The sequence below is a fragment of the Trichoderma atroviride genome, chromosome 2 (genome assembly GCF_020647795.1).
Source record: "Trichoderma atroviride chromosome 2, complete sequence".
NCBI lineage: Eukaryota > Fungi > Ascomycota > Sordariomycetes > Hypocreales > Hypocreaceae > Trichoderma > Trichoderma atroviride.
The window spans coordinates 3,615,846-3,642,376 of NC_089401.1; the positions used below are offsets into that span (position 1 = coordinate 3,615,846).

At 50.0% G+C, this 26,531-nt stretch overlaps 11 protein-coding genes across 11 annotated transcripts; 5 read left to right on the forward strand and 6 right to left on the reverse strand.

Moving 5' to 3' along the window:
- Positions 1-3,363: 3,363 nt before the first annotated feature.
- On the forward strand, positions 3,364-3,810 carry TrAtP1_003972 (uncharacterized protein; the record flags this gene model as incomplete). The annotated part of the gene is made up of 1 exon (XM_066112109.1): positions 3,364-3,810. The coding sequence occupies one exon, from the start codon at positions 3,364-3,366 to the stop codon at positions 3,808-3,810; it is 447 nt and encodes a 148-aa protein (XP_065968192.1).
- A 168-nt stretch (positions 3,811-3,978) lies between these two features.
- TrAtP1_003973 (uncharacterized protein) lies at positions 3,979-4,143 on the forward strand (the record flags this gene model as incomplete). Its single annotated transcript, XM_066112110.1, has 1 exon — positions 3,979-4,143. The coding sequence occupies one exon, from the start codon at positions 3,979-3,981 to the stop codon at positions 4,141-4,143; it is 165 nt and encodes a 54-aa protein (XP_065968193.1).
- A 1,477-nt stretch (positions 4,144-5,620) lies between these two features.
- On the reverse strand, positions 5,621-6,755 carry TrAtP1_003974 (uncharacterized protein; the record flags this gene model as incomplete). The annotated part of the gene is made up of 2 exons (XM_066112111.1): positions 5,621-5,779; positions 6,645-6,755. The coding sequence occupies 2 exons, from the start codon at positions 6,753-6,755 to the stop codon at positions 5,621-5,623; spliced, it is 270 nt and encodes an 89-aa protein (XP_065968194.1).
- A 677-nt stretch (positions 6,756-7,432) lies between these two features.
- Positions 7,433-8,887, forward strand: TrAtP1_003975 (uncharacterized protein; the record flags this gene model as incomplete). Its single annotated transcript, XM_066112112.1, has 5 exons — positions 7,433-7,667; positions 7,759-7,839; positions 7,900-8,016; positions 8,089-8,136; positions 8,214-8,887. 5 exons carry the CDS (start codon positions 7,433-7,435, stop codon positions 8,885-8,887), a joined length of 1,155 nt encoding a protein of 384 aa, XP_065968195.1.
- Positions 8,888-9,696: 809 nt separating this feature from the next.
- Positions 9,697-10,179, reverse strand: TrAtP1_003976 (uncharacterized protein; the record flags this gene model as incomplete). The annotated part of the gene is made up of 3 exons (XM_014083640.1): positions 9,697-9,821; positions 9,889-9,980; positions 10,085-10,179. 3 exons carry the CDS (start codon positions 10,177-10,179, stop codon positions 9,697-9,699), a joined length of 312 nt encoding a protein of 103 aa, XP_013939115.1.
- A 434-nt stretch (positions 10,180-10,613) lies between these two features.
- On the forward strand, positions 10,614-14,874 carry TrAtP1_003977 (uncharacterized protein). Its single transcript, XM_066112113.1, has 2 exons — positions 10,614-13,035; positions 13,133-14,874. The coding sequence occupies exons 1-2, from the start codon at positions 11,073-11,075 to the stop codon at positions 14,293-14,295; spliced, it is 3,126 nt and encodes a 1,041-aa protein (XP_065968196.1). The 5' UTR covers positions 10,614-11,072; the 3' UTR covers positions 14,296-14,874.
- Positions 14,875-16,238: 1,364 nt separating this feature from the next.
- On the reverse strand, positions 16,239-17,108 carry TrAtP1_003978 (uncharacterized protein; the record flags this gene model as incomplete). The annotated part of the gene is made up of 1 exon (XM_014083641.2): positions 16,239-17,108. The coding sequence occupies one exon, from the start codon at positions 17,106-17,108 to the stop codon at positions 16,239-16,241; it is 870 nt and encodes a 289-aa protein (XP_013939116.2).
- A 1,391-nt stretch (positions 17,109-18,499) lies between these two features.
- On the forward strand, positions 18,500-18,874 carry TrAtP1_003979 (uncharacterized protein; the record flags this gene model as incomplete). The annotated part of the gene is made up of 1 exon (XM_066112114.1): positions 18,500-18,874. The coding sequence occupies one exon, from the start codon at positions 18,500-18,502 to the stop codon at positions 18,872-18,874; it is 375 nt and encodes a 124-aa protein (XP_065968197.1).
- Positions 18,875-21,515: 2,641 nt separating this feature from the next.
- Positions 21,516-22,590, reverse strand: TrAtP1_003980 (uncharacterized protein; the record flags this gene model as incomplete). The annotated part of the gene is made up of 5 exons (XM_066112115.1): positions 21,516-21,900; positions 21,956-22,059; positions 22,121-22,238; positions 22,335-22,409; positions 22,477-22,590. 5 exons carry the CDS (start codon positions 22,588-22,590, stop codon positions 21,601-21,603), a joined length of 711 nt encoding a protein of 236 aa, XP_065968198.1. The 3' UTR covers positions 21,516-21,600.
- Positions 22,591-24,082: 1,492 nt separating this feature from the next.
- On the reverse strand, positions 24,083-25,436 carry TrAtP1_003981 (uncharacterized protein; the record flags this gene model as incomplete). The annotated part of the gene is made up of 2 exons (XM_014085018.2): positions 24,083-24,330; positions 24,413-25,436. The coding sequence occupies 2 exons, from the start codon at positions 25,434-25,436 to the stop codon at positions 24,083-24,085; spliced, it is 1,272 nt and encodes a 423-aa protein (XP_013940493.2).
- A 587-nt stretch (positions 25,437-26,023) lies between these two features.
- TrAtP1_003982 (uncharacterized protein) lies at positions 26,024-26,485 on the reverse strand (the record flags this gene model as incomplete). The annotated part of the gene is made up of 1 exon (XM_066112116.1): positions 26,024-26,485. The coding sequence occupies one exon, from the start codon at positions 26,483-26,485 to the stop codon at positions 26,024-26,026; it is 462 nt and encodes a 153-aa protein (XP_065968199.1).
- Between the last annotated feature and the right edge of the window lie 46 nt (positions 26,486-26,531).

Consider the following 26,531-nt stretch of genomic DNA (forward strand, 5'->3'; position numbering starts at 1 on the left):
GCCCGCGGTCGTTCTCGTATAGAGAGGACAATCGTTGGTTCATTCTTACGACTTTAATGCTGCTGTGCCTCTTATATCGGTCACAATTCTTCCAAATATTCCTACCGTGATGAAGCCTCTTTTGATCGCCCTAGAAAGGAGATGAAATGACCTTGCTATTGCGCAGCCTGATATCCAATATGGTTTATTTCGTCCAAACTGAAATGACGTACCCAAAGGAAGATTATAGACTGGCACTGATGTACAAACTTGAGTCATTAGATGAACGAAATATACCAATCAACTGGTAATCGTCGTACCATCCAAACTCATCTTGCAGGCAACTATGAGACTCCTCCATTGCAAGAGAGGGCAACAGATACCAATTTCATGTACGTGCTGCATTATGTATCTAACTGCTTGTTTCTTCTTTTCATGTGAAAATTGCCAAACTGTTTACATACACACACATATATATACGGAATCAAACTATTCACTTACGAGGGAGCAACGTAGGATATAAAAGAGCGGGCGAATTAGGATGACGTTTTACATGATAACAGCGGGAAGCTTCTTTATAGTACTTGGTTCAGTGTCAGTTGATAATGAAGCCAGACCTCTCAATCACATCCTTATGCGATAACATATGTTAAGAGTAAATCGACTGAACAAATTGACTGAAGATGCACTGACAGACAGAAACGATCACAATGTGCTACCTAGGCTACATTTACAAGACTATCAAACACTTGCACTCAAATGGCATGTCTATGATTAACATTGATGCGATGTAAAGAATATCTTTTCATTCCGCTTACTTCAGTTTTTTGTCCACCATATCAAAGGAAACATATTCAGGGAGGTAGTCAGAACTTTTATTACCAATTAATGTGAACTTGAATGGTGAGTCTATCAAGGGCGCAGTCAAATACTACCTAGCACTCTAGTAGATATCATGAATTTACCTGTCTTTAATTAGAGCCAAACATGTGAATGTTTCCAATCATGTATTTTTTTTTTCTTTCTCATTATGGTTTGGTTATAATTAATTCGTTTTACTTGTCGCGGAAATGGATGTCGGTTCGATTCCGATTTATTTCGTATGTTAAGCTGAGCCATTGCTTAAGGCGATAGAGAGGAGCTTCTATAGAAAACAAGATAATCCTTATCAAAGACTGTTTCTTTGATAATGAGTATATACCATCTTCATCACACCAGCGCATACCTTATACATCGTGACATCAAGCACAGCTAAGACGTAGCAAAACGCCAGAAACCGAAAAAAAGTATGGAGATACGCGTACGCATTCATGGTCCCACCCATAGGGCAAATATCAATTGTCAATTGCGAAATCTACATTTTACGACTTCCTGGCGTCACTGGCAATTCATTCTACTCACTTGTGCGCTTTGCCGCAAAGCCGCTGCCCCAGCATAGTACTCGCAGACTCGGGTTATAGATGCCCATACGGCGAGTGGCCAATCCACCAACTACCCATCTGATTCTAATTTTACAGTGGCAAAGGGTGTGTGCAGCAACACCTTATCAAACGAAAGGAATGCATTTAACGCGTAATGATAAGACATTGAAGTCGATACATGTATACATACCTCCCTCACTTACAGTGCCTGACGCCAGTGTGAACCATTCCTCATACCCAGTATAAGCAGTGATGCAAGTCTCAGTCATACCAGCCAATCCAATGTCTCATCAATATCATAGAACGGCCTTCTTAGCTGCACGTAACACGGCATCAAAAAAAAAAAAAAAGAATGATAAGCTCATCTATCAAAAACACGCACAATCAAACAAACCAGCCACAGAAATAAAGCGCCATTAACCAGCCCCCTCTTGCCCCAAGGTCACGCAGCCACGCAGCTGCAAGCCACGCCATCCCACGTCTCCAAACGACGCCGGCGGATTGGACAAAAGGGAAAAAAACAGACGTGATCCCTGCAAATTTCCCTTCCTTTCCCCTCCCCTCTCCCCAAGTTCATACCTACCACAATCTGCCTAAATACTACACTACCTGGTAAAAATGCATGCCACTCTTTCTCATATGCCGAAGATACCTAGCGGAAGCAACACAGCTAGGCCAAAATGCCCGGGAGGCTCGGAATAGGAGCTCTTGTGTGGCGTATGCGTCGATGCAAATCACACTCCTTGTACGAAGTGTCTACGTCTACGACCTTGTTTTTTATAGTTTGTTTTCCCGGGGTCGTATTCTTAGAATCTTAGCTATTCTTAGCTCTTATTGAATGGCAGTAAGTTGGGTAGCAACTGTATTCTTGATTTCAACTGTGGTGTTTTGACAATGGTATTGGCCATTAAAGCAAGAGCTTATTGCTACAGAGAACGCCTCATAATCTTACTGTTATACCTCTAATATCTTTCAACGAAACAGAAAGCAAGAAATCAATCAGGTAATCAGGAACATCAGGGCGCGCCGTAAGAAAGCATTCCGCCACGTAAGGAGGTGGCTCGAAAGGCAGAATACCGAAGAACCGGTAAACCGCATTCCAGGCGAAAACAAGAATAGCATCGTCAAGTGCCTGGGCGTGTTAGTCCCACGGCTTTGCATGCTAGTAACCAACCACGGCGCGCCGATTGCCAGGATTCTCCAGAAAGATAGGAAGAAGAGAGATGGAGGGGAAAGAAAAGAGGTCGTTGACTAGCTCTTCCGAGGCAGCCCATGAACCAACCAACAGAAGAGCTTTGCTCTTGAATTCTACTGCTAATAGCAAGAGCTACGAGTACGAGCTGCTTGTTTACAATACTGTATGATACGAGTCTTACAGAATGATCGACGCTACCCTCTTGTCTCGGGCATTGAAAAAGGATTGAGACATTGCTAAATACGCAGTCACAAGGCCTCCCTTGCCCTCGGCGCTGATCGCCTATTGTCGATGCTGGTGCCGTTGGGCTTCGGAGGAAATGCAGCATGTCGTAAACATGACAATTGCATTATGCCGGGGAACAACAAGGGCTGGCAAATCATCTCTGCCGGCAGCCAATTCGATTATCTGCTGGAGGAGCGACCAGAAAATCGATGAGCCAAAGCGAAAAAAAAAAAAACAGTACTAGATGCCCCTGAACGGAACAGCTCACCCCGGTTAGTCTTGCAGCACGATGAGGTGTAAATACGTCAATGGAAAAAAAAAATCGAGAGCAACAAAAGGATTGGGATTAGGCCCCAGCTAGTTTCATACCCAGCGGTCGAATCAGCGTCTGCATGCTTGGTATTAGTCTTGCGCGCATGAATTGTCTTATCTTTCTAGATTGTTTTGATTGTTCCTGTTTTTCTTATTTTGTCTCTCATCAGCAGACGATGGCCATCCCACTCGGGCAATTAATTACTGCGTCAGTGGAATTGCGAGAACGGGATGACGGAAGGAGAAGCAGGACTAGGCAGATGCAGCCCGTACTTGCAATGCGATGATTCGCCAAGAACACGATCTGGTACTAGCACGCACCAGTTTGGCCACCATTGCCAGTATTGTGGATGGAGGGGAAGTAAGATATACGATACCCAGGTATCAATGTTTGCCATGTTTACTCCATGCGGCCTGGCAGAGGAGGCTAGAGGTCGCTTGCAAGGTTGCGGGAAAAGCAAAGAGGGTGTGCAAGTCCAGAACACGAAGCCCGGCCCCGACGCTTGTCCAGGAACATGCGATACATGCGATACATGCATTCAGCGCATGCCGTCCACGTCCAGGCCGGTAAGCACCTTGGCTGTTCGGCACGGGGATATTGCCGCGCAAGTCACACAGCCTGCGGCGGCATGCAGCTGGGCCAAAGTACCTGTACTGTACTCGTCGCACTGCATGTAGCGCCTGTACAAGTATGTTGTGTGTACATATGCATGTCTGGCCCGCGTCATGGCAATGCAAGCTGGAGCCGGTTTGCCATTGCGTCGAAACCGCCACCGCCTGTCCACAGCCGTTGTCTTGGATCAAACGCACGAGCGCGTGTTACAGTCGATTTAAGTTTAAATTGCCATGTATCCGGCTGAGCGCGTTATGGAGAAGCAGGAGGGAAAGACGCGGGGTCAAGCCATTGGCCAGCCGCAAAAGTCTAGAAAAGACGAAAAAAGACGAAGAGACGAAAAGAGAGTCGAGATGGCAAACGTTGATGGCTCGGTGGCATATCGCGGAGATCAATAGCTCTTCCATTAGAGTTTGGCTCCAGGTCCATCAGATCCCCGCCCCAGCTGCCTATCCCGGCACTTCCCAGCACTTCCCAGCCAGATTTGTCGACGATTGCGGTTTGCAAGAAAAGGATCAGCCCAAAGCAACGCGCGGCAGCCTGTGCTGTGGCATATCGTATCTGTATGAACACCAAGTGCTGCCATCAGTGTAGCACTGGTGCTGCTTCCCTGTGCAGCTTGTAGAATCACATGCGGCAGCTTCATTTCCTTTGCCTGGATTTACACCCAGTACCTAGGTATATGAGTGCAAGCAGAGACAGCCAAAAGCCGCCGTCGCGGTGGCGCCGTCAAGGCCCAGGGCCAGGGCCAAGGGAATTGGCCGAGTTCGAAAGAAAAAAAAAACAGCTGGAGCTTGCGAGCTTGCCCTGGTACCTGTACATAATCGGCACTCCATAAAACTCCGTAAACTGGCCAGACTGGGCAAGTCCAAGGCGTCAACGGCAGGTACCTGGTAAATCACTGTGGCTGAGGCGGACTGCGCGGATATCACCGCGGCGTTATCATTGTATAAGCCCAGAAAGACAGGTCGAAACTATATTCATTGATTGGCAAGTCGACGTCCGTTCTCGTTTTGCTGCTGCTGCTGCTCTCCATGTTGCTGTCGCTGTCTGGTAGAAGAATCTATAGTAGCAATTCGAAACCAGAAAAATTGTGCGGCAGAGACAATGCGATGCCAAGAAGATTGCGACTCACGCAGCTCCAGCTTGGGCCCTCCAGCTCGTCGCACCTGTTGATCGCAAGTTTCACAGCCAGACAGACGGCCATCATCTGTCTTGGCCACGCCACGCTGTGGGTATCATGGCGTTCGTAGCGGCGCTCGCTTGCTGTTTTGTCTCTCAGCGAGGGCGCATCTAGAGCCCGAATATTGCTGCGTCTATTTGCTGCGGCGCCCACATCGCAGATGCTGTGCTTTGTACCTATAGCGGACCCGTAGCCCGTCCTCTGGGTTTTGCCGCCAGACCTCGTATTCAGCCAGCAATACGGCGCATCCTCATCCTCCATCCTCTGTCCAGGCTCGCTTTGATCTGCCCGATCCTACCCAGCATCGAGACTCTTTGCATTGTAAAAATATCTGCTCTTATACACCTCTGTTTCCTTCTCTCACATCTCGTTTCCATCACCTCTTTACGGCTCGTATTGACTGGGGTTGGCAATCGGCTGATAGCGCGCACTTGCACTGGATTCGCCTGCACCATTCGCACATATCCATTCCTATCTTCATCCGTCTTCTTACATCCATCTTTTTTTTTCCCAATTAATCTTTTTTTTCCCTCTATACTCTTCTGTCTCGTCGCAGCCGCGCATCTCGATTCCTCGCCCTAAGTGGCGCCAAGACACACACATTCGCAGCGCACACCCTGCACTCTCCACTTGTTTATATTAACTATTCAAAAAACACAACCGCATGCGGTTTGAGACTGTGAGCGGTTGTGTCATCGTCGCTCGTCCAGAAAGCCGTCAGTGGAGCGCAGCAGGGGGCCGGCCGGCAGACCAGTTCCAGGAGCTTCGTATCGCCAGCTAAGAGGCCAGCTGCGAGGTCCATCCTGGTTTCGCACCTGCTGTAGCGCCGTGGTGGTGTGCAGCGTCTCGGCCTGTTCAGCGCATCGCGTGGTCGGCGCATCTGCCGCAGAGGAAAAATCAAGCAAGCTAGGCCACGCTTCAAGGACTGCTGGTCTTTTTTTTTTTTTTTTTCTCCCTTCTTCTTCTTCCAAGCTACATCGCTCGGCTATTTCTAGGCGCCGCCATCCAGACCAACCAACCCCCCCTGGGCTAGGCCACGCTGTTCAAGCTCAAACAGCCCGTGACAGAAGAAGCCTAACGGAGGAACAAAGAACAATTGACGTCAGCTCACGGCCGATTGATGTTACTAGGACGACACCAGCCACACTTTTCACTGGCCACACCCCGTTCTGGGAGCAACGTTCACGTTTTCGCGGCTGTAACACCAAAGGCGTAAGCGGCAGGGCAGAAGGACAAGACCTTCCGCGCACGTTTAATTCGCTCGCTCTTGGACAAGTGGGAATCAAAGCGTAAACGAGATAGACGGAGAAGCTCAAGGCAGAAGAAGAAGAAGATACAAGTAAAAGAAAATAGTCCGCCTTGGATTCGAAAACAAAAAAGACGGGACATCGAAAGGCAGCAACGAGAGCAAGCTGTGGCACCCATTCAGCTTAAGCTTAGCTCAGCCACACGAGCTTGTTTGTTTGCAACGACACGCTACAGCTCATAGGCTGATCTTCAACGTCGTTTTCATCAGAGCGACAAGCAGCGGCAGCGGCAGCATCATCGGGCTCGCCACCTCGCCTTCTGTCTTTTCCCTCCGGTTCACCTCCTCCTTCTCCCCGTTTCTTCCTCCTCCCCCTTTCCTCGTCCTCGTCCTTATCCTCTGCCCCCTGGCACAAACAGCCCTGCACCGCCAAACCGTTTGGCTGAGAGCTCGTGCTTTCTTGTGCAAACGTCACGCCGCGTTCTGAGCCCTGTCACAGGCCCAGCCTCCAGCGGGAACTGGTCCTTGGCTCCTTGGCCCTGGATGCATGTACAAGTACGGTACGGCGCCATACCAGCCATACCCGCCATACCAGCACTGCAACTCCAGGTCGCACGGAGCCCTCTGGTTCTACTCTAGACTGCAGCACTGCGCACACGCCCCCCTGGCCTGTCGCCTCTGCTAGCTGCTCGCACTAAGGCTCTGCCTGTATCGTCACCCACTGCCACGCAGCTCTGGCACCACAAGCCGCTGGGCGACAGCTTCTTACAGGCCGTCCAGTTCCACTTCCTGATAGCCAAAGGCTCCGAAAACATCGTCCGCCTTGCCCCCAAGCCTCTGTGCCGCCAACCTCTTTTCTCTCCCCAGTCCCCGCCAGAGCTTCCTCAACACCATCACGACTTTCTTTTCTGAGGAATTGCGTCTGCTGCCTCTCGCTTCTTTTTGGACTCTGCGCCGCAGCTGCTCGCGCCTCTCCCTCTCGCATTGTTTCGACTCGCGTTGCCGTCGAGCCGTGCCCGCCCCGTTTGTGCTTGGGCCAGGTCCCCCCCCCCGTAACATTAATTACTCCTGCTATTACTAGTACGACTGTACGACGAGAGGACTCCTCTTAGTCCAGCAAGATTACCATCCACATCTTTGCGACCCGCACTGATCGCTCGATCCCCACGACCGTGCCGAGTGCCCTGGGCACCGCCGTCACAGAGCCCCAGCTATCTCGTCCAGCTTAAGATAAAGAAACTCCGGTCCCAGATTCACCATGGCGGCTCCCGCAAACAAGGAGCGCCCTCTCCCAACGCCTACTCAGCAGGCCGCCTCCCAGTCGGAGCAACAGCCGCGGTCCAATTCGAATCGCTTCAGCTTCCTCTCCGACAAAGGTCGCAAGAACAGCGTCACCAACAAGATCGACCTGCACGAAACGCACGCTGAAAAGGATTCTAGACGCCTCCACAGCAAGGCCGATCCCACGTTGGCCATGAACGAAGCGGAGCCATGTATGTTGCCCTTTTCTCGATGTCGCGCCTGGCCCATCTGCTCGCCCAGTCCCTTGTTTTCGCGCGTATATATTGACTCGAGGTGAAATAGCTGTCGAAGCCGTGATGGCAGCCACATCACTCTCTCCGCTGCGCGCCATTCAACACAAAGACGCATACGGCAACGTAATTGGTACGTGTTTCTCAAACAGACCTCAATGGCAGCTGTTGCTAACATCTGCTTTCTTTTTAGCCGATCCTGATTTGTCTAATCCGACTCGCAACCGCTGGGAGCGTCCTCTCGATACCATCCGAAGCTTTGAAGCGGCGATTGAAGGCGATTATGCGCGTAGGTCCATGTATCGCTCAGGTAAGTTTTACTTCTGGAGAACCTTTTTCTGTCTAGAGGCATATTAGAGCTAACATTCTTGCTTATTTTTAGACACAGACCCTTCAGCAAACTTTAGCCGTCGGAACAGCTACTATAGACGTAAGTTGGTCGCAGTAGTCGTTTTTTTAAGTTTTCTTTTCCCCCGGTTATTCTAACACCCTGCTTCGCAATATTAGCAAACCAACCACGATTTCCCCAAGATAACTACTATAGCAGTCGTGCGGCTTCTTTCCACGGTAGCCAGTATGAAGCACCCGGTCCAGCTTCAGGGAGGAACAGTTACAATGACATCCAAAACTATAGCAACAACAATGGAGGCTATTACACCGCAAACGCAGGCCCCAGTGGCTACAACCGAAACCAGGTGGGCCATGGACGACCATCGCGTGAGCGCGCACCAAAGATGCCCTCCGATTCTCACCTTCGACCCTACGGTCGAGAGCAAAACGTCTATCCTTTACCTCACAAAGACCGCTCATATGAGACCGTGACATCTGCAGCTGCCAGCGGCAATTCCGATCCTGCGGGCTATCAGACCGATCCTACTAGCAGCGATAACAGCTCCATTCATCGGGCCTCTCCCGCCAAGCACGCAGACGAGCGCGCGAACAAGTATGATATCAATTTCAGCCAGTCCGAGTCTTACAAGACTCCGGCCCTGACGGTGAACTTGTCGCCTCCTACAAAGGGCCACAGTCTACCCACACCTCCAAACGCGAGCTACCAAAATCCTCTCCCGACCATACCAAGAAAGCAGGTTTCAACGCTTAAGAGGCAGGTTTCCACGACACCGTCGGGAGGAGAAAAGCGAAAGAGCTGGTTTTCCCGCCGATTCAGCAAAAATTCCTAAAGTCTTCTGGAAAGAAAAAAGTCAATACCCCAATACCCGTTTCAACATTCCTTCGCATTTTCCTTTGTACATTTTCCTTGGCCTGACTCCTTCTACTACATTCCCTCATTTTTGCGCATGGGAAAAGCTTCATGCTTCATTACGTTTTTTCACGATTGGTTTCTTTTCTTATTTTCCGAGAGGGGCGGCAGAAAGATTCCGTGTATTTCATCAAGAGTGTTGCTTATAATAACGCCCTTACTAAGGAGCCATAGGGGGAGAGACGTATACGGGTGGGCGGATGTCGTTATTTTTTTTATTTTTTGCTTGTTCGTCTTCTTATGATCCATTGGGAAACTTATTTGTTTGAAGCTCTATATTAGGAGCGTTTAGCACATGACATTGTGGAAAGGGATGGGTACATACTCGGATAAGCTTTGTATGTGGCGTTTGTGGTGTCTATAAATCCCTGCCGTTGGCTCTGGCGGAGAATAATAATCTGCTTTAGATCCGGACAAGAGCACGGATCTGTTCATGGCAATGATGCTGAATCATTTCATCCACTATCAACTACCAAGCTCATTGTGGCATATAGACGTGGTGGCCTGAAAGAGAGATTACAAAGACTGGCCTGTAGGTGGCGACAAGCTTTTATAAACATAATGAATAGGCCATGTTTTATCTTTTTTGCTTATTATATTGCCTGTCTTCTTTCTCATTCCCTCTTTCCTGTCTATTTGGAAACAAGCTGCTGCTTCTGCTTCTGCTTCTGCTTCTTAACTTGGAAAATGTGATAATAAAACAATCATGGCGTTGCTGTACATTGCTATTTACTGTGTCTTTTTGCTCTCAGGTTTGGACTCTGTTTGATCCTCCTTCATTGCTACAATTATGTATGAAATGAGCACTACATTGGCCAGAACAGCAGCCATACCACCGGCCAGCGATGAATTTCCTACAAAGTAATCAGTCAAGTCTGGCTAACTTGCATATATGGATGGCATATATGGACAGCATCTTACCTTTAAAGACTGTATGCACGGTTGCAAAGTACGAGCCGATAGGGACGATAATCATGGCAGCTGAGAAGCCGAGAAGCTTGAAAATGACATCCCTGGTGAGAAGTAATTAGAAGTTTTGCATTTGAAATAGATTGTCACAGCCAATTGGATATAGAAGGAGTGAAAAGAGGCTGTGAGAGTTGAAGGGTGAGCTCACTTTGGGACAGCGGGGCTAATGTTGGACTTTTCCTCGGCGGTATCGTCCTTTTCCAGGATTGTCTTTTCCGAGTTGACAATGCGGCGAGTAGCCATTGTTGATGATGTCGAGACAAAGGGGATGATGGCTGAAGGCTTTCTGTGTGGGTTGATGGCGCTGAAGCAGGATGAGAATAAGTAGTGCCAGATGAGATGAGCTCGATGGAGCTCTCGCCACAAGAGGGTCCCAGCTACGGACGCTAGGGACTGTGAAATGAAACGGGGGTCTGTTGCTCTCGTCTGCTTCCGGGATCTTGTCTATCTTGAGCCTCGTCTTTGTTTCTTGTTCTTTCCTATTCTCTTTGTCGAGAGCTTCGAATTCTGTCGTCACGGCTTTTACCTAAAAGAGGCGATGTTGTCCTCCTAAGCTCTACCTTGCTCCATCTTTCAGCCACCCCAGATCAAGCATAAAGTGGTCATGTGACTTCGCGACTCTGGTCTTCTCACTACGGCGCGTCTCCGGATCGTCACGAAAATTTATTTCAAAAGGCAAAAAAGGGCCACAATTCTGCTGCTGCGGCGCTCCTCCCCAGCACCCGCTGCGGATTAACCTCTTTCTTTTTATTTCGGGACACGATCTATACCTTATCTACGTCACTTGAGATCCGAAATATTTGGCAAGCGGGGGCTCTTGGGATTTTTAAACTTTTGGGGTTTCCTCTTTCTCTTTTTTTCCTTTCCTTTTTGGGTTCATTAGACTTAGATTCCTTTTTTCTTTTTGTTGTTCCTCAATTCCGTCTCACTTTCATTTCGGCTTTGCATTAGATCGCCAGCGGAAAGACAAGAGCCTTTTTTTTTCAACCCCTTTGCGCTTCTAGAACAAAGAGCTGTCACTTTCCGCTGTCGTTTCCCTCACTAATTTGCTCCTCTGCTTTTTATAAAGCACCCCCTCTCCACACCTCTTTTCCCTGACGGCTTTACTTCTCCCCTCTTCTTCTCTTGCTCTTATCATGGCTCGCAGCTCGTCTCCACTACCGCCGATTTCACAATTGGGCATTGTGCCTCGAACGCCTTCTCTCAGACAGGGACGACCGCACGACGACATGGATGAACTTGCGGGAGACACCATACCGTGCTCGCCATCCGTCTTCCTCAAGGACGGCGAGACCACTCAACCGACGCAGGTGCTCAGTCGCCCTGGACTCGCCATGGTCCGATCCTCGTCCCCAGCAGCGAGCGTGGTCGAAGTGCCCGCCTCGTCACCGTTCCAGCCGAAGCTGCAGCAGACGCGATTGGGCTCCCGCCTGGCACCAGCCGGTACAGTCTTTCGCCCACCTCCCCAGACACAGGCCGCTCCCGCGAAGAGACCGACTCCAGAGCCGATCAATCTCATTTCCGACGATGAAGACGACATTACCCCTCCGCGAGGCAACATCCGTCCGACGACGTTCAAAACCCAGATTGCAGCGTTTGCATACAAGCCGATTGACGAGCAAGAGATGACCAAGCGGCTGCGGCAAATATTCGACGTTTTTGGCGATAGATTCCCGTCGCACAAGGTTCGAGAGGCCCTTCGGAGTTGCGGAAACGACCTGGATGATGCGATTGCGTGGCTAGAACGCAATGTGCCGCGCTCGGCTCAGACCCGAACTTCGCAACCCGCGCCCAAGCCCGCAAACGCAAAGCCTGCAAAGTCTACACCATCTGGCACTCGGCGACTGGTAACCAAGGGACAAATGATTTCTCTTTCCAGGGCCCCGTCGCGGTCGCCCTCGCCTTCAGTCGCTTCAGTCGCCTCACTCCCGTCAAGCCCTCCCAGACCACAGCCTCCGCCACCGAGGCGCCGACTCATGAAAGGCCTAAAGAGACGAGCATCCACATCACCAGAGCCTGAGCCAGAAGTAGAAGAAGTACCGGCACCGGCACCGGCCTCGAGCGACGATCCGCTGGTTATAGACTTGGTGGACGACGGGAGGGAGGATACCTACCAAGCAGAAGAATCGCCAGAGCCATCAGGGGAAACTGATGACAAGGTGCTTGCCTGCATCAACGAAAGTACCTCTCAAGAGCTAGCCGCCATAACGGGCATGAAAGAGGACTTGCTCAAACCAATCATCGCTAAGCGACCCTTTTACGACCTGATGCAGGCCAGGAAAGTCAGTGTCAACAAGAAGCCAGGTGTTCGTAAATCTGCTCGAATCAGTATTGGAGAGACAGTTGTGGATGCCATTCAGATATTCATGGACGCAGTGACAGCCATTGATCAGGTCGTGACGAAATGCGAGGCCAAGGGCCAGGCAATCAAAGGCGTGTTGGAGACGTGGGATATCAACATGTTTGGTCGGAACAGACACAGCGCACGATCGACTCCCTCTGAAGATGACGCCCCTCCGACACCGACCAGCTTGAGTACTACCAAACTTTCAAAACCGCCGATTCCTAGTCAGCCACAGATGATGGATGGCCACTGTGTTATGAGACCCTTTCAGGTTTACGGCTTAAACTGGATGTCAGTCCTCTACAACAACGACATTGGCTGTATCCTAGCCGACGAGATGGGTCTCGGCAAGACCTGCCAGGTGATTTCATTCATGTGTCACCTTGTTGAGGAGTACGAGAGCAGTCCTCAAGGAAGACGGCCGTGGCCAAATCTGATTGTGGTGCCTCCTAGCACATACAACAACTGGCTTGGCGAATTTAAGAAGTTTGCGCCAGAGTTATCAGTGATAGGATATCGAGGGTCTCAAACGGAGCGAATGGAGATTGCCTACGCGGTTGAGCAAGATCCCGAAGGCTATCACGTTGTCCTGGCGACATACTCACAGATTAATTCCGAAGAGGATATCGGAGCTATGCAGTCATTCGACCTTAACGCTGCCATATTTGATGAGGGACACAAGATGAAGAACCCGGAGACAAAGACTTACAAGGATCTTCGCAGAATCCCGTCTGCTTGGAAGATGCTTCTTACGGGTAAGTGGTAATTGCCAGGCATATTAAATGCCCGTGGCATATCTCATGAGAAGAGAAAAGGACAACAGGAGTTTGCTAACATGATATAATAACACAGGCACTCCTGTTCAGAATAACCTGCTGGAGATGACCGCGCTTCTAAATTTCATCAATCCCAGGCTCTTTGATGGTTATATGAACCAAATCAGATACATCTTTAGTCAAAAAGTCACGATTCGCGATGTTACCAATGGCGCTTTCCTGTATAGTGAACGGGTCAAGCGTGCGAGGACAATTCTCGAGCCTTTTATCCTCCAACGTCGCAAAGACCAGGTATTGTCTGACATGCCTCGCAAGATCTGTACCGTCGTTCACTGCGACATGCCTGAAGCGCAAAAGGGAGTATACGATGAATACGAAGAACTATTCAAAATGGAGCCATCCCAACGCGGCGCAAGGGAATCTCGCGGCCGGCAAAACGATCAGAACAACGTGTGGATACAGCTGCGGAAAGCAGCTTTGCATCCTCTGCTCTTCCGCCGCCATTTCACAGACAAAAAGGTTACGGAGATGGCCAAGATATTAATGGATCGGGTCGATCAGTCCGAACTCCATCAACCTGATATCAAACATCTTATTCAGGAGCTGAAAAATTCGTCAGACTTTGAGCTTCATCTTTGGTGTCGCGACTATCCCCGCTTGCTGAAGCAATTCGATATTGCGCCAACAACAAAAGTCGAAAGTGGAAAAGTCGGAAAGCTCATGGAGCTGATTGAACAATACCAGAAGAACGGCGACCGCGTCCTGGTTTTCAGCAAATTTTCTCGAATCATTGAGATTTTACAAGAAGTGCTTGCGCATCAAGACATTGACCACCGCGTGCTCGCAGGCAGCACTAATGTGGCTGACCGACAGACACTGATTGATGAATTCAATCAAGACTCTAGCATCCCTGTGTTTTTACTGACCACTGGTGCGGGTGGTACCGGCATCAACCTAACGTCGGCCAACAAGGTCATCATCTTTGACCAGTCGGACAACCCTCAAGACGACATCCAGGCAGAGAACCGCGCACACCGTCTTGGACAGAAGCGAGATGTCGAGGTGATCCGGCTCATCTCAACACACACCATCGAGGAGCTTATTTACAAGGCCTGTCAAAAGAAGATTGAGCTGGCAAACAAGGTTACCGGCGTGATTGAAGAATCCGCTGCGGAGGCGAGCAAGAATCTCGAGCAGGAAGTGCGCAAGATGATGGAAGAGCAAATGACACCCCCGTAGGACGGACAGCGCAGCCCATTTTAGCCACTGCCGAGCATTCAGTCTGGTCTTTTCGGCTTTGTTTTTTACAAAAGAGGCACCTTGGAGGACGTGTTTGGAAGGACAACGAAATTCAATGGCGTTGACATATTTGAGCTTGTTTTGGTACTTTATTTCAACATTTTCTTTATCGTATGTCAGTCCATCGATTGATGGTCTCATAACCAAGCATACATGGATGATGAAATCACGATATGGACATGAGCCAAAGGAAATCATTGGTGCATAACCAACATGGACCGGCACTAGACTACCCCATTCCACCCTTTTTTTTTCTTTTTCTTTTTTTCTTTCTTCCCTTTTTTAATGAGTAGTATTTTTGGGCCTGTTAGGTTGGAAGGAAGCGACCACAGGAGGAAACATGAATGGCTAAACCTCAGCATTGTGGAGTTGCATGGTAGATAATACACATATAGAGCAAGATGACGATGTTAATATGAGCATGATGAGCTTGCTGTGTGCGTTGATGTCGTTTGCGAATTAAATGTGAAGATCTGTCTATACATTTCTCCTACTTCTACTATGTCTTTTGATAAATTGTATCAACAGAGGGGGAGCAGGAGAGAGAGAGAGAACAGTGGCACTCATCCATTTTTTTTTCCCTCTTTACTCTCTACTTTAGTCACTCAATTATGGCCATGTGACAAGATAATCCAGCCTCTTCCTCAAGAGATGGCTGGGAAATAGTCAGATTGGCAGGTGATGTGTGTGAAAGGGAGGGCGGGAGAAACAGCCAGCTTTTTTTTTTCCGCACAAGTCAAAAACTCCCTTCTATATAGACGGCCCGAGAGTAATTGTATCTCCTTGTAAAAACGTCTGTATTTATTTCCCAGATAGATTTCATGGACAATGTCGTATCTTACCCAAGGGGACAGACAACTGGAAGTTTGAAAAGGCAGATTCAATGCGTCTGGGGATGTACTGTTTAATCCCATAGTCTCGTCTTCTTCTCTTCTAAAGTTGTATCTGTATTCCCCCCCCCCCCCCCCCCCCCGGTCTACTTCTCTCCCTTGAGTTAAAAAGGGCCATCTACATGCAACAAAGGGCGTCGAAAAGCTGCAAAAGCCGGGGGGAGGGGGCCAAGTTTTGTTTCACACAAACACGTGGGGTTTCTTTATGGTTAAAGAGGATGCATTAGTAGGCGGTAGGTAGACGGGCCTTTTTTTTTTATCCTACAGTCCTTGCATGAATTCCCTCCATCTCTTTACCGTCAGTCAAGTCGGTATATGTCACACAAGCAAACGAAACCGCGTAAAGTATTAAAATTGTTTTGTAATATTGTTTGTTTCCCCTTCTTGTTAATAACAAGTAGGTACTAATAGTAGTAGTAATAAAAAAGTAGTGGTGGTGGTGGTAGTAGTAATACCAGTAATAAATATCCATGGGGAGCCAGAAAATCTAAAAGAATCCATTCGGCATGCCTCCTCAAAAATCCAAAGTACATGTATGCTCAAGCAACATTTTGTCTACACTGTAGGTAGATCGGTAGATCAGTAGTCAAAAACTACTTCAAAAAAAAAACTTTCCCTTTCCCTTTCTTTGTGTGTTTCCTTCTCCTCGACGCCAGTGCTTCAGAATAAAAGACAAAATCAACAAATAGACGCGCTGATACAAGTAGTAGACAAGATTGACAAGCAGGTAAAAGTGTTGGTACACACCTTGGCTCAAAATCGGAAGCCAAGGGGATATTGTTGTTGTTGTTGTTGACCAGACAAAGGAAAAATAAGACCAGTTATAAGTTAGGTTGGTAGTATCAAAAAGGACAGACAGACATATTAATAAGATAATACACCGCTTAGCTTGATCAGAGGCCAACGCCTCTTTTCCACAAAGATACAGAGAAGAAAAAAAGTGAAAGGATTGGTAAAAGGAAAGATGGTAAAAGATTGTGCAATGTTGGAAACTCATCGCCAGGTAGAGTGCAGTCTTGCTCGTCGACTTCTCGTCTTGACGCCAACGTCGCCATTCGTCATGAGGCTCTTCCAGCGCCGGCCGACGCTGTGCCTGTCTTTGCCCAGGCTGCGCGCGCAGTCTTGCCATTCCGTCTTGGACAGCCTCAGCTTCTCGAGCACCAGTTCGACGAGGACGCGGTCGTCTTCAAGGCTCCATTCTGAGCCGTCCGCCTCAACCTGGAGGTCGGTTCCTGGGTTTTCACAGTCTTTGCTGTTGGCGCTGCCTTCCAAGAGGTGGATGTCGTGGAAATCAGAGCGCTCGAGTCCCAAGGGCAATTGCTCAGGGGAGATGCGAGCGCGTTTGGGTGTTGAAGGTGCTTGTGGTGACGATGATGGGGATGAGCTGCGTGTCATTTGTAGGCTCTCGGCGTCCAGCTCGGCCTCAGTGTCCATGTCGGCCTCATCGCTGCGCCCCAGGTCGTCGTCAAGCTCGCGCCGGCGTTTGTTGGCGCCCCTGGGAGGAGCGGGAGGAGTGCGCTTCGCGATCCTCCTCCTGGTCACGGGAGTTTCGTCGCCTTTGCCATCTGATTTGCTGCCACGCGATCGGAGGCGCAGCTTCATGGGGGTGGGAGCATATGCGAGAGGCGGCGTGGGGAGTTGAGTCAGGGTGGGCGCGGGCGCAAGCGCGCCGTGGTCGTTGTTGGAGGCGGTCATGGTGATGAGAGACTGGAGAGAGCGGCAGGTGTTCATGATGTTGTCGATGGAGTACTGCGCCGACAGCGTCGTAGGACTGGAGGGCGGTGATACGAAGCGACCAGCGTGTGATCTGGTTGTGGGCGCGGCTTGCGAGCCGTCGCAAGAGAAGGCGGATGGGAGGAGCATGATGGCTGAGCGTGGTGTGGTGATTTCTCTTCGCGGACTGGTGTTGAAGATGGCTGGTGAATGTGATGACAGACTTCTCGCGAGAAGCGTCTTTGGGAATTGCGCGCGTCAAAGCCCGTCAAATGCGTTGTTGTGGCTGTTATTGCTGGTTGTTGGATGTGGTGGACGCGCGCGCGCGAGTTGACAAACAGAGTTGATGAGAAGCGAGTGAATGAACGCAGTTCAGATGGCAGTTTAAATTAAGAACGAGTGATATTGCGTGTAGCAGCAGTAGATACTTGGTTCCGGATGGCAGCAGCCGTGTGTGGTGAATAGATATTCGCTAGGAATAAAGAATAAGAATGTTGTTGTTGTTGCAGGAACTTGGAGTGCGAGAGCGGGAGGGCGAGGCGCAAGTAATTATGAGAGCGCTGGACGGTGCCTGTGGCAGGGGCTGGCACTTCTTGGTGCTAGCGCTGGCGTTCTGGAGGGACCCTTCAGGCACTAGAGACACTGGCAGCGGGAGAGGGTCCAAGGGCCTAGAAACGTCGGGCACCGTGCGAGTGGGAACGTTGTTTGGGCGGCATCGCAGAGAGGAAGAAAAAAACTTCAGCGCAGAACACCACATGCTGTGTTCAGCGACCAGGGGGGGGCCTCTTGGTTTAGGGGGCGCTGAAAAGGCCTGGAGAGGGGCCCCGTCCAGCTTCTCTGCTGCCCTGGGGCAGGGGTTTAGCGGTGGCCGGATGCGGCGAACATTCTGGCGGACGGGGCTGGCGCATGTACCGCGTGGGTACTGCGTGGGTACCGGCTGCGCTGCCGGCTGCGTCTAAACTGCGTGAAACAGCACATACACGCATTTGCATGAAGAGGCGCTACAGCAGGGGTACTTGGAAAAGAGAAGAGACGTACTGTGTCGCGCTGCTAATCCGCACGGCCTCTTCCGCTGAGAATCCCAATGCGGCGAGCGAGGCACGGTACGAGTAATAGAAGGAGGAGCGTTAGTGAAATGAGCGCCTGTTTGCTGATTCACGCAGCAGGTTCTTTTCTTCGCACCGCCAGGTACTGGTACGGGCTCGTCCAGTGCCCAAGAGCACGACGCGTCATGGGCCGGCCGGTAGCAGGTACCTGCGCAGCAAACAGAAATCACTTGCAAATTGTGAAATGAAGCCGAACTGAACCTCGTCTTGTCGCTTATTGTTCACTGCCTCCCCCGCAAACCCGCCTCGTGTCCTCTCAGCGTTCTTGTTTCTCCAGCTGCAAGCACTTTACTCTCGTCTCGCGCCCTGCAGCAGGGCCATGAGGAAACAAAAAACAGCGGAGCCTACAGTACGGATTGCGCCCTGTTTGCTGTCTCTGCCGCCTTGATCAGATGCTCAGGCCTCTCTCAACACTGTGCCGCATGCAGAACATAAATGACCATGCGTGTTCCTCATCCACGGCCCTTTTGCTCTTGCTCCCTCGCCAAGGCTCTCGTGAGTCTCATCCTCCCTGCGTCCATCGAGCCTCAGGTCGTCATCTGCAGAGCATTTGCGGGGGAGACGAGAAAAGAAGAGGCCCATGTCGATGTCGATGTCGATGTCTTGTCTCACGGCAACGCCCTGACAGCAGGAGCCCATCCAGGGAACATTAAATCCGGCCTATTGAAGAAATACGGCCACCTAGTTTCGATCCCGTCCAAGGAGTGCCCCCTTTTTGCTCTGCTCTGCCTTTCTTCAGCAGACTCTCGGCCACAGATGCTGTCTCACGTATCACGCACCTCGACTAACACCCACATCAAGGCCTGTTAGCCCAGTCTCTCCTCCTCTTCTCTCCACCGAGGCACGCTACTAGTAGCTATTTGTACTGGCTCCAAGCTCTGGACGACATTGTTCAACGGCCTTGAAGTGCGTGATTAGTGCCCGCGGCCAAGAGGCACGGCTCGCCCTGATTAGCTCTCAGCTCCTCTTTTGCTTTTCCTTCGCAAAGGGCAGCAGTTGGGAACCAACGTTGCTGTTATCAGACCAAGCCCTCAAGGTCACCCAACATGATCAACTCCATAAGACACTTCAAGCGATGACAATAGAACTGTGAGCTTGTCTCGCTACAGCTTGCGCGCTACTTGCGAGCATTTTGCTCCCATGCCAGCTACACATGAGATCTACCTCTTTATGCCCGAAAACGTGCGGATCCCGGGTCAGGTTCCGACGTGAAGACGCCACCATGTAACAACGATTTCTTTCCAACTTCTTTCTGCTTCCTTCTCGGCTTCTACCCCGGCTCTTCCGGCCAATCTTGTCGTACTGTATGATGAAGACGCTTCGATCGCCAGCCAACTCAAAGATGCGTGCGCGATGCCAGTAGCGTCACCGTCCATCCATGAGGTCAATGTTTGTCTCCCTCTAATGGGAGACGCCCGCCCTGGCCCTGGAGGTCGATAGTCACCCCGAATCGTCCGTAAGCCCTTTGGAAGGAGTTGCGGTCTATTCACTCGATCCCTCTTCTCCCTGAGTGGATGACGCAGCTCTCTTGGCTACCAATGACGGCCATGATGTTTGGTTCCGCAATTGGAGCTGTAAGTCTCCTTTGGAGATGCTGCACAGCTTGCTTGTTCGTTGTTCACGAGCACGCAGACACAGAACTGATGCTTACAAGAGAGGGAGTGTAATGAGTTTCTCCTTGTTTCTCCTTGTTATGCCAATAGCTCGCAACTATTGGTTTTGGTGACGGCCTTTTCAGGTGTTTCCGCAACACCACCACCTCATCAGCTTGGCCCTTGACAACATTCTAACCGTCTTGATACGAATTATCTTGCACCAGCTAGTTTCCAGTTCTCCAGATACTGGCAACACTAACGTCTATTCTGCACCGTACAGCTTACAATGCGACGCCGCAACGTTGTATTTGTACGCAATGGCTCTGAGCAGCTCCTTGGCCACCACACTTGTTGCCAGAACTCACCAACGCTCAGTCTCTCTTCAGCCCTTGCGAGTGACAAACTGCAACGCAACAAAGCGGGATGGCCCAGCACGATGGAATTGAGGCCAGCGCAAACAGAGGCCAGAGCCACAGGGCCTTAGTGAGGGCCACAGTCTGACGATGAGAAACGCGTCTCCACGCGTGTCTGACGCGCTTCGACACCCATAAATGACGCAGCCTTGGAGAACTGGCCCAATAATGGGCGGCGATTCTGCGGGGCGAGTGACCAGCCACCCTTGCTCGCCATCTTCCGCTTAAGAGCTTGCAGCTGTAGCCGCCACGAGGTCGCATCGACCGGCCATTGCGTGGAATGTTGGCATGGAAACGATTAAGTGCATTGTCTGCGAATATCGATGGCCTCTTGATGGATGAATAGTTGTAGCAAACTGGCCGGACAAGTGCTGACTTGGCCATGATTGAGCTCTATTATGCACACTACACAGTACATGCACGTACATGCACTTACATTCAGAGGTTTCATCTACTTCATACGTCCTTATGCCTCTACCTTTTACAAAGTTGCTCCAGCGCTTATTGGTGCATAGACAAGCTGAGATATCTTGTCCAACTGCCACGAGATTGATCCATAAGGTCTCAGCTTTGTGGAGCTCAACAGGGATCTCCCAAGATGCATAGCCCGCACGTGTGATTGTGATGAAGCCGGTCCAACTGGTCGAGTACCGGTTTTTGATAGTAGTCAATAGTATCCGCCAGGCACTCCCGTTTCATTCATTGTCCAATCGAAACGTTCCAGTGACGACACATGTATCGATCGATTCCGCGGACCAAAAACATACTAAATGATCTGCCTCCAAGGTGACATTGATCAGATGTTGTCATCGATCAGAATATGTCATTGATCAGTCTGTGTACTACTCAGACTTGTGCTGTTGCTAGCCTCGTCGCATATTGAGAATCAGATGATTCACAGAAATGGCCAACGTGCATGGTATTCGGCACTTTGAAGCGGATGGCCTCTTTAGAGTGGGATTCACACAGCTTCTTCATCGGCGATCAAATCCTGCTATTTTTATGGGAATCTGAATCTGACGCACCTCGAACCATCGCCAAATGCATCGTTTCTACTCTCATCAACACCAAAATCTTCGACGGCGCTTTATTCCATGCACAATAGTCCGAGCTTTTGGTTTGCCAAGGCAACCGACTACGCGAAAAAGCTCCGATCAACCACAAATAACCTCTTCTCCCTCTGCCTGACCATTGTCGCGCCAACGACAGCATTCCTCACTGTGGCCAAAGCACCGCCTCCGCCTCTCTGTCTCCTACATCTTTTTTTCCTCGTGACCAACAGCTAAACAGTAGTGACGAGGGCTAAAGTGACATTTTGTGGCGCAGGATCTCGTGATGCTGTGTCATGTAGACTTCATACCTATCGAGCGTTGTATTGATCTTTTTTTTGAAATTGTTTTTGTTGCTACCCCGAATCATTTTGGGCTTGTAATGTGCGGCCTAGTTGAATTACAGTGAGAAACCTATAGTTGACTCTCCTTTGATGATAGAATTATGCATCCTGTCTTCGTCGCCGTCTTAAGCCTAATCAACGCCTTGATTTCATCTTCTCCTTGAGCCTCATCTCCTTCTTGAGTCTCATCTTCCTGAGCTTCATCCTCTCAAACTTCATCTCCTTCTCAAGTTTCATCATCTTCTTGAATCTCATCTTCTTGAGCTTCATCTCCTCTTTAAACTTCAGCTTGCCCCCGAGCATCATCACCTTGCGCTCCATCCTCTTCTTGAGCTCCATTCTAGTCTTGTAAATCTTCTTCGTCTGCGTGGCAATATCTCCTGTACGTGCATCCTCATTAACACCCTCCTTGGCCTTTTCTTCATCGTCATTCTCCTGGAAGCTGGTTAGAGGTCGGTGGGAGCTTGGTTTCACAATACCAAATTCTTACCTCCTCAATAGACGTGATATCTGGCATGATAGCAACTGTTGCATCAGCCGCTTTGCGCGGCACCCAGCGAGGCATTTCGCCGTTTACAATGGCACGATACCAGCCTAGAAATTAAATCGTTACCAGCCGAAAAAAAAGAAAGTAGTCGGAAGAGCCAGTTCTTACAGTGTAGTTCCACCTGGAACTCGAAGGTGTTGGAACCGTGGCGGCGATTTTCAGTAGGGGAGCCATGACAACCGTGGTAGTGCTTTCGCAAAGCCGTGGCAGAAGAGAGGGCAGTTCCCTAGAAATCAAATTCGTCATTTCGAACGCAACACGCTGGTTTGTAAAAAAAAAAAAAAAGAGGAAGAAGAAGAAAACCTCAGTTCTCCCTACTTACCTTTACGCACAAAGCACCATCGTCGCTTCGCCAGCGGCAGAACAGCTCACCGGGCACAATAATCAGCTGTCCGTCCTATAAACCAGAAAACAGTCAATTGTAAATCATCTTCCAAAACCAACAGATGATGATGATCCCTTACTTCATTGTACTGCAGATGGGGCATAAGATGGTCAAGGCGCTCTCCGCGACCAGTGACGGGATCGACATTCAGGTACTGGCGGTAGCTTGGCGTGTCTTTGTATGTTCGAACCATGGTGCAAGTAAGATCGGAAAGGTTATCTGCCTGGCGAAAAGATGGGAGGGGGCTCAGTCGAAAATGTCAAAGTAGAATTATCTTAGACAATGAAGCAGAAGAGAAGCAGCAGAGAAGTGGTTTTCAGGCTCGGGAAATGAATTTCTGCACATGCAAATATTTTAAGGAGAAGGAAAAAGAAGCAGAGGGAATTTTAAGGAGAAAGAAAAAGAAGCAGAGGAAGAAAAGAAGAGAAAAACGTGAAATGTGCGCGCACGTAACTCGACTGAGCACCTGGCAGTCACATCAACCGGAAGCGTTTGGTGATGGCCACCAGCTGGCAGGCGGCCAAGGGCAAAAAATCATCAGCCAGTGACCGTCAACAAACATTCTTGGTCTGAAAGCTGTACAAGATGATCTGTAGATTGGACAACTTCTCTCTCAATTTATTTTGCTCGCGTGCTTGCTCGCTTTATTCGAATTCCCTAAACCAAGCTCCCTAAAACACCATGATAAAAGTGCATATTGCAAAAACACATGAGAAACAACAAAGAAAAAAGAGACCGACAACAACGCTGCAGCTTTATGCCTGATCTGATCCCGCACCATCTTCCTCAGCGTGCAATCCAGTAAACAAAAAGTAGATATCGAGACAGAACAAAAAAAGAAGCAAAGAAAATGCAATGTAGGCTTATTATTTCCCTCAAAAAAAAGACTTTAATCTCAAATACCAGTCCAGGAGTATCTTCTCCTCAATTCTTCTCCCTCTTCTCCCATCTTCCCTATCTTTGTCATATATTAAAAAATAAAAAGGAGGCAAACTCCCCCTCCCAGTAATAAATCCACTAAACAATGCTTGCTGTATCAACCTTTTAAATAATTTCTGTTTTTTCAAATCCTCTCTCCGCACCAAGAATGATCTCTTCTCTTCTTCTTCTCTTTTCTTTTCTTTTCGTTCCTCTCTCTGTGTGTAGAAAGAGATGGGGAGGCAATACAGATTTCCCCCAATCTTTCTCTAGCCTTGTCCCGTAGCCTTCTTAACCCTTCTGCTTTCAACTCGCGCGCTCCAAACAGCTTTACGTCGAGAAAGCCAACCAGAAACCACAACAAAAAAATAAATGCTTGCTCTCTCTGCAAGGGGCAAAATAAAAAGTATGAGCCAAAAACTTAGCATAAACGTCATGACGAAAGAAAGCACGCCCGTGAAATATAAAACTCTCGCAGGCAAGACAAAATGATGAGCAGTAATGCTAGAATGGTGAATGATGAATAGAAACAAAAGGCAAAAAAAATAAGAGATATCATATTACCAAGGAGAGTTTGGCTTTTCCGGCAAGAGTTCCTCTCAAGATATCCAAAGAAGGCGCCGTTCATTAAGTATCCAAAACTCGCGTTGCTTCATATTAGTCGTGCCCATGACCGCCTGAAATCGTGTTTCTTTTTTTCTTTGGATTCGCGTTGTTCCGTCTTCTTTTATCATGTTGAAAATCGTTGCCTCTCCTTTTTCTTCCGTTCACATGACGATACAATCCTTATCGTCCTTGCCTCCTTTTGCTAGTTTGGCGTTCTTCGGAGAGGCAACATCCATGGGAGTTCCTTGGCCAGAGACAGCCGCTTGTATAATGGCCAGTCGCTGCTTGGCCCTCTCATCGCCCGCATCTGCGGCCTTGACATACCAAACATTGGCCTCGAGAATGTCTCGCCGGCATCCAATACCCATTTCAGTAAAGTATCCAACAGCGTACTGAGCCTTGACAAAGCCTAAAACAAACAAAGAGGTTGTGATTAGCGGTCGTGATCGATTACAGTCTAAAACGATAAAAACACATGCTTGCCAACTTACCCAAATCTGCAGACCGGTGAGCCCATTCATACGCCTCTTCCTCATCCTTCTCCAGCATTGGCGGAGCACCAACCATGTACCATGCACACAAGCCCATCATGGCCGCTGCATGTCCACGTTCAGCAGCGCCGGTATAGAAATGAACGCTGAGTGCCGGGTCTCGAGGGCAGTTGAGGCTTCCATGCTCGTAAGCATCACCCATGCGGAAATTGGCCTCTGGGTGACCCAGTTCCGCAGCCTGTGTAAACAGTTCGGCCGCATAGTTGAGATCGCGGAAAACGTCGTCACCATAACCCGTTTCGTACAAGCATGCCAGCTGGTAGGGGGCAGCATTATACTGCAAATCAGCAGACTCAGAGGCCAATTTCAGCCACTTGATACCCTCGCGATATCTCTTCTCTCCCAAATCTCCGGAGAGGCAAGCCTTACCAAGGCGGGTCATGGCGCCCGGATGCCTCTTGGCGGCAGCGGTACGCAAGAACTGGACCGCCTTGGCAGGATCTTTCCGGCATCCCCAGCCAAACTCATAGCAGAGAGCCGTTCGGTAGGCAGACTCGGCATGGCCATGCTTGGCAGCAATCACAAAGAGAGGAAAGGCCTGGTTGTGGTCTTCTTTGCCCTTGTTAAAGAGACCTGAAGCATAGCCGTCGGCAAGATAGTACTGCGCAAAGGGGTAGCCTGCGCTGGACAAGCGCTGCAAGATCTGCTTAGCTTCCCGGACCAGCTCAGGAGGAGTGGCCACGGAAGCCTCGACAACCGGGCTGTCCAGGTCGCGGAAAGGCTGCGGGCTGTTCTTGCGACCTTTGGGACTGGAAAAGTCCAGTCCCTGCTCCTGGGCCACAGATATCAGAAAGACGGCAAAAGAATACTGTACGGTGAAATCGTTGGTCTTCTTGACATTCTGACGGTACATCTCGAGCGTCTTCTGCACGCTAAGCAGCGAGGCGTTGTTGCCCACTACATTTCGAAGTCCCGAGTTGTCCATTGTGATGGGGGGGAGGTGCTTGTTGAGGGTAAGGTACATTGAGGAGCTCAGCGTATGTTGAAAGGCGAACGTCTGGTGACTTTCGAGACTGAACTGACGGAGCGCGCATATGTGAGCCTCCAGGCATCAATCCCGGCGACCGCCCCCGCTGCCCATCCGAAAGAACAGAGTAGGCAGACTGGGGCCGTGACAGGGAGCTTCTCCTTAGGTTATTAGATGTGGGAGTCAGATGGCGCCTAATGTTGCCTGCACTATCAACCAGTTCCGGGTTGGAAGGGTTTCGACTGGCTTCGTTTGGAACACTTGATACGCGAGGTGGGTGCTCCTGCTTGCGATACGGAGCCTGTTGGCCTCGAGGCAGGTTACCCTCGATAATGGAGCTGCCGGGAGAGTCTTCTTCTTCAGGGAGATATTCCGGTCCTTCGTTTATGCCTGATAATGAACTTGCGCTTGTCGTTGCTGAAGATTTGAAGGAAATGGGCTCTTGAGAGGTGTTGGTCGCCTCGTCAGACTCACGGCTGTTTCTGTAAACATCTTGTTTCCCAACGCGCTCCTGAGGGCTGGTAGCAGCCGAATCAGTTCTGTCAGCCGCAGCCACAGGAGCAGGCGGGGGATCACGGTCCGGTCTAGGGGGGACTGGTAACAATCGCTGGGCTAGAAGCATCATCTTGGGACGACTGCCGCTGCGACGCCTCAATAAACGGGAGTTGTAAATCAAGGCCGCCAGAGATGGGAGTGCTCAGCAGTCCCCCAAACGATTGTTCCTGGCTCTGCGAGCCGAAATCGGCGAGGGAGCCAAAGCTAATGCCCTCTGCAAGTTGAGGCGCGCCGTCAAGACCTAGACTTAGAGGCCGGACTTCAGCATCTTGTTGCGAATCCGTCTGGCCAGGAGATATCGGCGCTTCTTGCGAGAACGAGCTTCTCTCGGAATCGTCGGCCGCCGACAGTTGCGGAACAGGCTTCCGTATAGTTCCTGCGACGGGTTTCCGTGGCGGCGACAGGCTCTGTCGTATGGAAACTGAGTCTCGTTGGGTAGGCGAACCGGGAGAGGCTGACGTTAGAGGCGGCGAGGCAGTGACTGCGGCCATGGTGTTGGCGGACGAGCCGGCGCACGTCGAATGAGCTCGTCGTCTC

Coding starts and splice junctions, on each gene's coding strand:
- TrAtP1_003977 (XM_066112113.1), top strand. CDS start 11,073: ATGGCTCGCAGCTCGTCTCCACTACCGCCGATTTCACAATTGGGCATT. Junction 13,036..13,132: donor TTGGAAGATGCTTCTTACGG/GTAAGTGGTAAT, acceptor ATAATAACACAG/GCACTCCTGTTCAGAATAAC.